Source organism: Pundamilia nyererei, unplaced genomic scaffold (assembly GCF_000239375.1).
Source record: "Pundamilia nyererei isolate P.nyererei 1_Seehausen unplaced genomic scaffold, PunNye1.0 scaffold00350, whole genome shotgun sequence".
Taxonomy (NCBI): Eukaryota; Metazoa; Chordata; class Actinopteri; order Cichliformes; family Cichlidae; genus Pundamilia; species Pundamilia nyererei.
Window position 1 is genome coordinate 305,407 of NW_005187751.1, and position 12,328 is coordinate 317,734.

Consider the following 12,328-nt stretch of genomic DNA (forward strand, 5'->3'; position numbering starts at 1 on the left):
TAAAATAACGAACAAATATACGCACTTTTTAAAATGGCCTATCCCCCCCAAAGTCAAAGAAATGCAATTTAAAATAATTAATGGATATTACCCAGCAGCTGAAATGCTTAAAAAAAGGTTTGGGTTTGAGGTAGAGCCATGTGGATTTTGTTCACAAAATGTGGAAAGTATTGATCATTTGGTTTTTTCCTGCTCAGTAACAACTGACTTTTGGCAAGATCTAGTAGACTGGTTGAGTATAAGAATAGATGGGATGACCCCACTGACTCTAACACAAGTTTTATATAATAATGGTGATCCATCTAAGGAACTGTCCATGCTACACAAGGTGGTGATAATTATGGGCAAATACCACATACACAAATGCAAATGGAAAAGTAAAAAACCTTCCCTAACTGTATTGAAAATTGAATTAAAATCTTTATTGTCATCTTTAGAATTATTGAGGGATTCATGTAAAGAGGCTGCTTTGATATGCGACAATGGGACTCAATCTCTATCCTTTTAATGATTGTGTTTTTGGTGTACTAAGTAAGCCACATGTATGTTAAAGTGTTCGCAGAAAGGAAACTGTTATATGTCATAAAAATGGCCTTCATATATTTATGTATATGTATATATGTGGTTATTTTTTATTTATTTATTTTCGTTTGGTTTCTTATTCAACCTTTTCAAGATGTTGTTGCACTAATGTTGTCTCCCAACGAGAGATTGTAATATGTGCATAAATTTAATTAAAGTATGGAAAAAAAAAAAAAAGATTTCCAAAGGCACAAGGGAAGTGTTTCTGGGGAGACAATAACCTGACGGACCAGTTGCAGGAACCCAAAACATGCTAGGTGTGTTTTATCATGATTCATATAATACTGATGACAGATTTTTAGGCTAATAGTTAGGCTTACACACGTACCTCTCGTCTTTTCTTTCCTCACAAAACCGGTAGATCCTCCACTTCCGTTAAGTGTCTCCCAGCGCAATTCTTAGCATATTTTGGTACAACAGACTGAAGAAAACGCTCAAACTTTATTTAAAATAACAAACATAAAACACTCACTTCAGAAAACAGTAGAATTAGAATGAAGTAGAATGAAGATCAGCCATCAAAATCATCAAAAGTTGTCACCCTTTAATTGTCCTATCAGCGGTCAAGATGACAAACGCGCTTCGTTTGCTTTGACAGGGACTTACACGGCCGCCGTACAGAGGACGTGAACAAAGATGGTGCTGGAGAAGAAAGGTTCCGGTGAGTGTTGGTCTGTTTGAACTCTTCTTTTGAATATAAAACACTGTCATGCAGTCAGACGGTGTAAAAACACTTTAACAGAGAGCCCCTCTGTTGTTCTATCTTCTTTGACTTGGAGCTCACAGGGGAAACGTTGGTTTTAAACTCAACTCCGGTTTGCTGAGCGGTTTGTGTTGTTTACTGTTAATGTTATTATTACTGTTTTTATAGAGCTGCAGGGTTTTATTCTAACATATACATGTTAAAAAGGAATAGTCCAGTTATTAAAAAAAAAAATCCAACTTATAGGAGAGGATTGACCGTAGGTGATGTTACTTTACGGTTTATTTAACCAGGACCACCTGAAGGATTTTGGGTGTTTCACTGAAGTAAAAGATGTTTTTTGGGCTCCAGCTGTGAGCCGAATTTAAGTTAAGTACTTAACTGGTTCAGATTTTGTTTGATGAGCTTCCAGACAATAATACGAGAACAGAATGAGATAAATTTAACGTTTTCACAGTGCGGTATGGTTTGATTGGAAGGAAACACTAAAACTACTAGTAAAGGGTAATTCTGGGACACACCAGCCAGCTTTTTCCAGTCCTAAATTGATAGGAGGCTTTTCTGCTGATAGTTTCTCCTTTCCCTGCTCTCAGTCTCACTGTGAGTGCATCTCCTCACACACGGAGTGGAGCAGAGAGATATTCTGAACATTATGTTGCTGTAAGTGCATCAAAGCTTCCTCCCAGGAGTCCCACTGAACGTGAAGAGAAGGTGAAGCTGACAGGGAAAACATCACCATCACTGGAGCTTTTCAGCATGGTCACACTCTGTGTTTAAAACTTTTGCAGACCCTTAAGCTGCTACTGTGGCAGGTTTGAAATCCCTTAAACTGCTGAGCCTTTGAGCTTTCAGCTGTTTTTTCCTGCTCAGAATGAACCTCTGTGAGGTGACTGTGTGCTGTATCACAATTAGCAGTCCTGATGATTTCCCTTTGGTTTACATGCTGGAAAAACTACACAGAACTTTATAGAAATGAGCTGAGTCGATGGGTCTTTTGTCACTGATACCAACTGATGGAAACTGTGTGTTTGGATCCAACAGCTCGGGTGGAGGCTGGTCAGCGCAGAGTTTTGGATGAAGCCACCAGACAGAGGAGGCTGACCCGTCAGCTGGAGGCTCTGGAAAAAGACAACTTCCAGGTCCGTGTCTGTAATTTAAAGTTGACTGACAGCTTTTCTGCTCTCACTTCCCTCTAACATCCACACAGAGCTCCACTCTGTACACGGGGATCACTTCATCCACCTCGCATTCACATAGAAACAAGCACAGGTGGAGATTTTAAGCAGGACTTCTTTAGAAATCCTCTAACATTGAATTGTGCAGTTCAGGCGACTAATCAGAGGAAAGCTCAGAGCTCTCTCTGTGTATGTCACACATTATAGTAACCTGTAAGGCGCATGAGCTGCTTGATCACTGATGTTCTGCCTCTGTCAGGGTCAGAGGTCACGACCCTCTAACCCTCTTTCACCATCTCCAGCTGCTCGATGTGGCCTTACAGAAACTAGAAGTGGTGGATGAACATAGGTAAACATGGTGTTGCTATAATGAAATACAATGATTTTAAACATGTCCACCTGTTAGTGATGCTGATTGGCTCATGTATGTCTGACGGGCTGTTAATAAACGGTCTGTATTATTGCTCAGCAATGGCATCTTGTTTTGTGTTTCCAGGACGACCCTCTGTCCTCCCTCCCTCCCCCAGGTCCTACTGCCCGTCTACCTGCATTCAGTGAGTCTGAAGAACCAGGTGAGTTTTTCACCGTCCAATGTGCACATGAACCCTACACTTTTGACAAAAGGGCATCTTCCTGACCATCCCTTTCTACTGTGTTCCTGTACTAGCAGAAAAAGTCTTACAGAGGTACACGGTAGCAGCTGAAATCTTTATTCCTTGAAACTTGAGTAGCTGTATATAGGCTGGTACTTAAAACATACTTTTCTACTCTAATTAAGTATTCAAAGCACTTTTCACATGGTTCACACAGCTCTGAGATTTCTTGTATTCACAAATTAAGGCATATTGGACAATTCGAGGTTCATCATCCTTCCTGATGATACTTTGGTACCCAAACTGGAGAAGCTGAGGTCTAAACCACTGACCTTCTGATGAGCCACTCTCCCTCCTGAGCCACAGCTGGCCCAACAGTAGTGATTAGAAGTGGAAAATTACAACCAGATCAAATCCTGTTTAAAAACCTGCAAATATTTTTCCATTGTCACCACACCGACCAATTTAAAAACTGAAAAGTCCATATTAGGAAACGTGTTTGTGATTAAAAAATCTTCCAAAAAATCCTCTAAACATTCTCTGTCCTCCTTCTTCTCTGTCTGTGCATCCAGAGAAGAAGAAGAGAAAGACGAGGGGCGACCACTTCAAGCAGCGTTTCAGGAAGAACTTCACCACGCTGCTGGAGGAGGAGGTGAGTCAGACGCCCTCTCTCCTCTCTCTGATTGGCTGAAAGGTGGTCATTAGCTGACCCACTGTCTCCTCTCCTTTGATTGATAGAATCTCTCAGAGAAGCCAGAGCCTAACTACCTGTCAGCGGCGGCCCCGCCCTCCTCGCTACCTGCACGCCACTTCTGCTGCGTCTGTGGGTTCCCGTCGCACTACACCTGCACCACCTGCGGGGGGCGCTACTGCAGCACCAAGTGTCTGTGCACACACAGAGAGACGAGGTAAACACACCACATGTTTTTTGGAGATCTGGTTGCTCAGGTTAGATAGATGCTCAGCATCAGTTACCATGACGATGTACCAGGTCAGAAGTTTACCTCATGTCAGCGAGTTACTTCTCCAAAAAAGGGCCGCCTCTTGTGACTGGATGGATTTGATTTTGATGGTCTTGGTTCAGTTTTGGAGGGTTGCTGTAAGAACTGGAACCACTAAAAGCAGAATGAGGACACCATCTCTAAGATACGGAGATTATCTGCAGGATCAGGCTCATTGAAACAGACTTTAAACACTCTTTGACGCGCTGTGAGGTCACCATCTGAAGAAACTGGAAAATCTCCTGACCAGAGTTCATGCTTGACAACATCTTTTTTCTCCTGTGTGTCTCTGCAGGTGTTTAAAGTGGACGCTCTAACTGCCACTGCCCTGGTGATGGAGGTGAGGGTTGCATATGGGATGCATGAAACTGCATCATAAAGAGAGTCTGAACCCTTTGTGCCTCTGCTGGCTGCTGTGAGAGCAGCTGGACAGAGACTGACATGTGCAGGTGGACAGGAGGCTTCTTGTGATGTCGCAGCATTGCAGATTCACTCGGGAGATTTGGCTGCTTCAGTATTTCTGTATATTTTTCTTTACTCTGTCAGTTCTTTGTTTACCTGTCATTACTTAGCTCTGGTGCAAATGAAGATACATGCACGCGTTTGTTGCATCATCATCATCATCATCATCATCTGAGTGGGCAGAATCAGATTAATTGTAAATATCTGTGTAACTTTAATGTTTTCTTCATATTTCAATAAATCAGATCTGATTTCACACAGTCTCCTAATCCAGGACTCCTACTCGATCTACAGCATCCATCTGCAGTCATGTTTCTGTCTCTATGAGCCGCTCACATCACTAGAGATTTTTCTAAGTACAGGTCATTCCACATTATTTCATTAAACGCCTCCCACCTGACCATCAAACATCTGCCTGAAAAAAATTCCAGCAGAAAATTTTAAACAACATTTCTTACAAACTCAAATTGATTAAACTTTGCTTCAGAGAATAAAGAGGCAGACTTAAAGTCAAAGATTAAATTCCATCTAAGCTGTTGTTTGTGTCAGACAGAATTTGATGCTGGCGTTGGCCTGATGGAAGCGTTACAGTAACTCAGGGGACCTCAAGGACCGGTGTCCTGCAGGTTTTAGATCCTTGATCCAACACAGCTGATTCAAATGGCTAAATTACCTCTTCAACATGTCCTGAAGTTCTCCAGAGGCCTGGTAGTGAACTAGTCATATGATTCAGGTGTGTTTACCCAGGGTGATGTCTAGAACCTGCAGGACACCGGTCCTTGAGGCCTGGAGTTGCCCACCCCTGCAGTAACTGCTGGTTGTTCAGTGAGAGGAGCCAAAAAACACACGTTTACAATCCATTTCACTTTTATATAAGTCTGAAACAAAAGCTGCCAAACACCTGCAACACTTTATTTTCTGAGCTTCAAAAAAGGTCTTTTGACCTGCAATAAACACCTGCACTCTGCTGTCACACTCACACATTTTTGGGATAAAATATCTTAATTTCAGGAGCAGGCGCACGCCTCCAAACATGCCCTTTTCAGTTCTTATCTATGTATATGATCCCTCAGCTCTACAAGCTGTTCGTTGTTGTTTTCCTGCCCCCCCTTCAGTCTTTTCACTTCTTCACCTCTCAGAAATAAATAAATAAATGGGGATCTGCCAGGCCCAGGAGCTGCCGCCAGTCCTCTCCGAGGCTTTCCCCAAATCACAAAAATACTGTCAAAACTAAAATGAGGATGTGGGCGCACCTGAGTGAAATAAGTGGAAGTTGAATGAAGCTCCACCCCCTCATGTCACACTTCTGAGAAGAACGAAGAATGAGGCTGTTCCACTTCCTTATTAAAGACAGACGCACAGACGATCAGACTGAGTTCAGAACAAACTAGCTTCTTCCTGTGAGTCAGCTACAGGAGAGAAAAGTGGAAAACTCCAACACTGCTGCTTCAAGCTGCTGAGGCTCCACACACTGAATGTGAGTTTGAGCAAAAACACGACTCAGTGAAGGTAGCAGAGGAGGGAGGGGAGCCAGGACTGACTGTACTTCCTGTCTGCTGTTTTCAGCTTCACTACAGACTCAATGGCTTCCAGATCAGAGGAGGATCTCTGCTGTCCGGCCTGTCAGGAGGTCTTCAGAGATTCCGTTCTTCTGTCATGTAGCCACAGCTTCTGTAAAGACTGTCTAAAGAGATGGTGGAGAGAGAGAACAACACTACTGTCCAGTTTGTAAGGAAATATCAGTGTATGAACCACCTTTAAACCTGGCTTTAAGAAAACCTGTGTGAGTTGTTCTTACAGGAGAAAGATCAGAGAGCTTCAGAGGCTCTCTGCTGTCTGCAGTCTGAGAAACTCAAACTGTTCTGTCTGGACCATCAGCAGCCAGCGTGTCTCGTCTGCAGAGACTCAGAAAAACACACCAAGCACAGATTCAGATCCATCGATGAAGCTGCACAACAACACAAGAAGGAATTTAAGGAAACTCTGGAGGCCTTAAAGAAGAAGTTAAAGGTTTGTGTAGAAGTTCAAGTGAAGTTTGATCAAACAGCAGAACACATTAAGGTCCAGGCCCGGCACACAGAGAAGCAGATTAAGGAGCAGTTTAAGAAGCTTCACCAGTTTCTAGCAGAGGAAGAGGAGGCCAGGCTAGCCACACTGAGGGAGGAAGAGGAGCAGAAGAGTGGGATGATGAAGGAGATGATGGAGGTTCTGGGCAGAGCGATAGCAGCTCGTTCAGACACAGAGCCACAGAAGAGGAGCTGAGAGCTGAAGGTGGCTCATTCCTGCACAACTACAAGGCTGCAGTGGAAAAAGTCCAGCGCTGCCCCCTGCTGGATGATCCACAGCTGCCCTCAGGAGCTCTGATAGACTGAGCCAAACACCTGGGCAACCTGACCTTCAACATCTGGAACAACATGAAGGACATGGTCTCCTACACTCCTCTCATTCTGGACCCAAACACTGCTCATCCAGACCTTATCCTGTCTGAAGATCTGAACAGTGAGAGAAGGAGCGAGGCAGCGGCTTCCTGATAATCCAGAGAGGTTTGATTGGTTCTATTCTGTCATGAGCTCTGAGGGCTTTAACTCAGGGACTCACAGCTGGGATGTCGAGGTTGGAGACAGTACAAGCTGGATGCTTGGTGTGGTAGAAGAGTCTATCAAGAGGAAGGGAAACACAGAGTCTGGATTTTGGGGAGTAGTGGGCTGTTTAGGTAAATACTCAACACGCTCACCATCAGCTGGATTCACTGCTCTCTCAGTTCAGAAGAAGCTCCAGAGGATCAGAGTGAATCTGGACTGGAACAGAGGAAAGCTGTCGTTCTCTGGGCCCAATACTAACACACACATACACACCTTCACTCACTTTCGCTCACAGGATGTTTCCATTTATCCAAACTGGGGATGATGTGAAGGTGTTGCCGTTGAAGGTGTCAGTGGAGCAGATGAGTTGAGGATGATTATATTTCTCATGTTGTTTCCTGTCAGTGAGTTGAAGCTGTTAAACTGCAGCTGTCCTCCTGCTGCCTCTTGGTTCCAAAGCCCTTTGTTTCTTTTTTTACTTCTCACTGTTCCTGCTCTCCACCTTTTCACATTGAAAATCATTTCACTGTTTCTCACTGAATGACTCCCCAAACCAGATTTGAAATTCATCAATCATTACAAGTCATTCATGTTTCTATTTTATGTGTGTAAATGGAGATGATTTAGTTTGCTGGGATATGGACTAACATGTGTTGAATGGGAGGAGCAGATTGTTGTTGTCTTCTTGTCTGTTTATGAAAACAAATATATTGTTGAAACAATGATTAATTTTTAACTCCACATATGAAATGTTTCTGATATTTGAATTCTGTTTGATTAGAGACTTTCATCATAACACAAATGAGATTTTAGTGTTTTACAGTTTTTCGCGATTGCTTAAACACATTTCTTGAAACTATGCCTCATATTCTCAAAACAGGATAGGGCGAGAGGCGGGGTACACCCTGGACAGGTTGCCAGTCTGACACATAGAGACTGACAACCATGCACTCACAGTCATGGGCAATTTAGATTTTTCAATAACCTATCCCCCCATGCAAGCTCCACACAGAAAGACCCCGGCCTGATGGTGGAATTGAACTCAGGACCTTCCTTCTGTGAGGCAACAGTGCTAACCACCGTGCTGCCTGACATCGGTGCAATAAATTAAAAACAATATTTCCAAAACTGGCAAGTTATGTTGCTTGTGGTTCTTCCCCTCAATGGGGGCAGCACACACAGTGCTCTAATTTCTCCCCTGTACTTGTGCCAGTTTCCCACAAGTACATTTTTGTGAGTTAAAATCTAACAGGCAGAAGGCAAATGCATTTGGCATGATGTTGGTGCAGGCGACTATAAATCGCACTGTTCACACAAACACAAACCCTGAGGCTTCATGCATTAAAGAAATGCACATTTACATTCCATGTGTCAAAAAAGAAACAAAAAATCCAACTTAGTTTAAAAATACACAAAAAGGTGAAAAGTGTGTTTTGCTGCGTTAACTCAAGTGGAGAGTAAACATCAGCCGTCATTAAAATATGTTCAGAGTTTTGCAGACTGATAATGATGCATCTCCTAAATCATGACACATTGATTTTTACTGCATTTGTAATGTGAATGTATCAGTATTGGTAGTACCAGTAGTAAATGTATATACTTGGTGTTGGATGGATATCAAAATTTGCAGTACGACACACCACTAGGATTTAGTGGAGTCTGTGAATTATTTTAAAAGCAGTTTGGAACTTTTTTGTTCAAACATCCTTTCTGTTGATAATTTCACAGAACTTTCTGTTGTTGTTGTTGTTTATTTTTAAGCTACCTATCCCTTATCCTGCTTCTGCCACAGGTTTCTTCCTGTTAAAAGGGAAATTATAGATTTTGCATCTCTGTCATAGATAGCATGGCCAATAAGGGCTGAAAGTCAAGATGTTTGGTCCTGAAGATGTTTCCCAAGTGACTCCTGAAAAACAGCAGCACAGAGAAACTTTCAGCACCTTTAGCAGCAATAACTTGAAGCAATGGTTTTCTGTTTGATTTTATTGCTGTCTCGCATCACTGTGGAGGAGGAATTTCGACCGACTCTTCTTTACAATGTTGCCTCAGTTTATTGAAGTTTGGGAGTATTTGTTCATGCACAGCTCTCTTAAGGCTGCACTAAAGGCTTTCCATCAGGTTGAAGTCTGAACTTTGTCTGGGTCATTGCATTGACTGTAGAATACTTTGGTATAAAGAGAAATTCATGGTGAACCCAATGACTGAAAGGAGCAGAGGTCCTGTGGATGTAAAACAAACCCAAATCATCACTCCTCCACCACCCTGATTGACAGTTGGCTTGTGTAGCTACCAACCATGGGGTGAACAATGGCTGATGTTTTTCTTCTTTGAGTTGTGTTAACAAACATCTTAAAGCTTTAGACCTGTAAAACCTTCTGTTTTTATAGACATGTTCAACACTAGCTGATGATAAGTCAATCTAGAGCATTTGCATTAACGTCTGTTTGCTTTTTACAGCTTCAGTTCTTTTTTCACTCAGTAGGTGGCAGCAAACTACAAACAATGGCTGCATTTTACACTCATCCGTTTTCATTAGAGGCAGAACTCAGAAGCACATCCAGGTTTAGGTCTACTGCTTGGTGCTACACAAAAACAGGCTGAACAGACTGAAACTCACATATGACAAATTGAAGTAAGAATGTCACTTCTGCTCTTCAGTTTTCTCAGAAATGCCTACACCTGAACCTAAACCTACGGATATGTTCACAAACTTTTTCTCTTAGTCTGGAAATACTTAGTTAGCCCATTACTCAATTGAATTGATTATCATGACCCTCACTAATAGTCACTTAATAAGTTAAGAGAAATGTGCCAAAGCAGTATAAATATTTAAACTTTTAGCAAATCCAGCAGCTTAATTAAGTGATCATATGGTCAAACGGCTTGTCCATTTTTAATATGTCCCACATAGGAGAAGAAGAGCAGTCATGGAGTATTTGCTCCTCATGTTTTTTTAACAAGTCCAATAACCTGATAGATGTTTGCTGAACATTGTGGTTTACATCAGCACCTACATTAAAACATAAAAACCCTGTTTTGTGTGGGCTGCTCAATACCATGAAGCAAGACCTCTGAACATCTCAGTTTTTACACACACACACACACACACACACACACACACACACACACACACACACACACACACACACACAGTGTTTGTTGTCTGTACCGTTGCCTAAAATAGAAATGTTTAAAACGTCTACATGGATGTCACATGATACAGTTGTCAAGATGGCCGAGCGGTCTAAGGCGCTGCGTTCAGGTCGCAGTCACCCCTGGAGGCGTAGGTTAGAATCCCACTTCTGACATCATGCCTTTACCGATTTTCCCAGAGGAACCCACCCGAGTTCCGCTACAGAGCACAAGTTCTATCTAATCTAAGATTCTGTGTGGTGCAAAGCAAAAATAAAAAACTCCCTCCAGGCAGAAGCGCTCCATTTTTGTATGTGGGGAAAACAACACACACCAAAAAACCCAGGAGACAGGCTGGCACCAGAACACCAGGGATGTGCCCCGAGATGAGTGTGAAAATGTGATTATCAACAAGCCCACCTGGGCTTCAGGCAGGCCGCACGCTTGTCCAGAGTTCACTTTGTCTTCAAGCGTTTTAATTTAAAACATAAAGTGAGGCCTACCCCAAGCTAAAAGAAGGCAGATTATGTTCTCAGACAAAGCAAGCAATGAGGGCGAAGCAGAGAAAGTACCTGCACAATACATTCACATAAATCAAAATGGAATTTCTTTGAGGACACAAACATCTGGGAAGTAAACAGCTGTTTCAATACCTAATCACAGATTGTGCTCTCTGTTGTACACGTTTTTAGTAAGGCATAATTAACTAAAAGGCTAGAGAGATGAAAGGATGCCAAGCTGATACCAGGCCTCAGTCATATGGATTGTTTCTTAAATTCTGAAATTAAGTGGACATGCAAAAAGATCTGGCACTTCATATATTAAACTGACGAGAGGCTGTGTTCACCTGAGAAAGCTCCCAGAAATTTGAGCAAATGTCGGCTGTGAAGTTTTTACTCAAACCAAATTGCAGGTCAGTTTAAAGCGGAAAATTGTGCAAGTAGTCCAAACTAAACCGTTCTTGAGATGCAGAAATGTTCTCACACACACAAAAAGCAGACGATTGTGCCTCCAAACAAATGCTTGTAACATAAATGATGAAAACAGTAACTGCAAAGTTGAGACTGAACAGTGTTACAGTTAAAGAGCTCCTTCAGTGACAGACTGCTGCATCCTACATGCATGAAGGAGCGTTTCCGCAGGTCCTTCCTCCCTGCAGCTGTCAGACTGTACAATCTGCTCCCAACAATCATAGATGTTTACATCTACGCTGTAACTGCAATAATTTAATCAACCGATTCGCACTGCAACCTGGTTTACCTCTTATCTGTAGTTAATTTAATAACTGTACAGTACTCTGTTTATAGTAACCATTGTCCTTGATGTAAATATGTAAGAAAAATTGTGTGTTTCTGTTCTGTGTCCTGTGTCCTGTTTGTTGTATATGTGTCTTTCTGGCTGCTGTTACAACCAAATTTCCCCTTGTGGGACAATTAAAGGATTATTCTATTCTTCTATTCTATAGCCAGCCATTCAGCTGACTCATTGGTGATTGCAGGTTTCATTATAGAAGAATTTCAAGGAGAAGACAGACGGCAGGGAGTCAGAAATGGGGGATGGAAATGCAAGATGTTGAGGACAACTTATGAGCCCAGGCGTCAGGTGTGAACAACAACAATAACTGGGCTGCATTTAGGTGTACAGATCACATGACCATCAAAAGAGCAGTGTAGGGGAGCTCACAAAGAGCTTTATGGACACAAACTGGGAGAGGTGGCATGCTCAGCTGACCAGTAGAATACCACACTAGACTTTCCTCCGGGAGGGTTAAGGACCCTGTTGTGGGTGCGAGGCTTGGGTCCCAGATGAGGCTCGTGGTTCTTCAGCTAAGTGTCATCAGGAAATGAGGCGTGGGCTCAGGCTCCGAGGGTGCCGAGACAGCAGCCGCAGTGGCAGCGGGTGGCTCTTCCTTGACTGGTGCATCGGCTGAGGGTGTTGTTTCTTCTTTCGCCTCAGGCTGGCCGGCTTTGGCTTCAGGAACTTGATGAACTGAAGCAAAAACGCTGACATGTGATATCAAATTGGACACAGCCACCGTGACCTCACCCCCTGGTTATTGCACTCTGTGTTGTGTGTAGTGTGATGGACAGTGGCGTGT

At 42.7% G+C, this 12,328-nt stretch overlaps 1 protein-coding gene and 1 pseudogene across 2 annotated transcripts; both read left to right on the plus strand.

Moving 5' to 3' along the window:
* The first annotated feature begins 808 nt into the window (after positions 1-808).
* On the plus strand, positions 809-4,785 carry znhit1 (zinc finger, HIT-type containing 1). Of its 2 annotated transcripts, XM_005752266.1 has the most exons (7): positions 809-839; positions 1,181-1,243; positions 2,327-2,424; positions 2,957-3,032; positions 3,626-3,705; positions 3,792-3,961; positions 4,350-4,785. In XM_005752266.1, the coding sequence occupies exons 2-7, from the start codon at positions 1,219-1,221 to the stop codon at positions 4,369-4,371; spliced, it is 471 nt and encodes a 156-aa protein (XP_005752323.1). In that variant the 5' UTR covers positions 809-839; positions 1,181-1,218; the 3' UTR covers positions 4,372-4,785. The 2 variants fall into 2 exon arrangements, with proteins under 2 accessions (XP_005752323.1, XP_013771155.1); XM_013915701.1 differs by lacking the exon at positions 809-839 and having other exon boundaries at positions 1,048-1,243.
* A 1,036-nt stretch (positions 4,786-5,821) lies between these two features.
* LOC102192096 (E3 ubiquitin-protein ligase TRIM39-like) lies at positions 5,822-8,087 on the plus strand (annotated as a pseudogene).
* The last annotated feature ends 4,241 nt before the right edge of the window (positions 8,088-12,328 follow it).

Coding starts and splice junctions, on each gene's coding strand:
- znhit1 (XM_005752266.1), top strand. CDS start 1,219: ATGGTGCTGGAGAAGAAAGGTTCCG. Junction 1,244..2,326: donor GCTGGAGAAGAAAGGTTCCG/GTGAGTGTTGGT, acceptor TGGATCCAACAG/CTCGGGTGGAGGCTGGTCAG. Junction 2,425..2,956: donor TGGAAAAAGACAACTTCCAG/GTCCGTGTCTGT, acceptor TTGTGTTTCCAG/GACGACCCTCTGTCCTCCCT.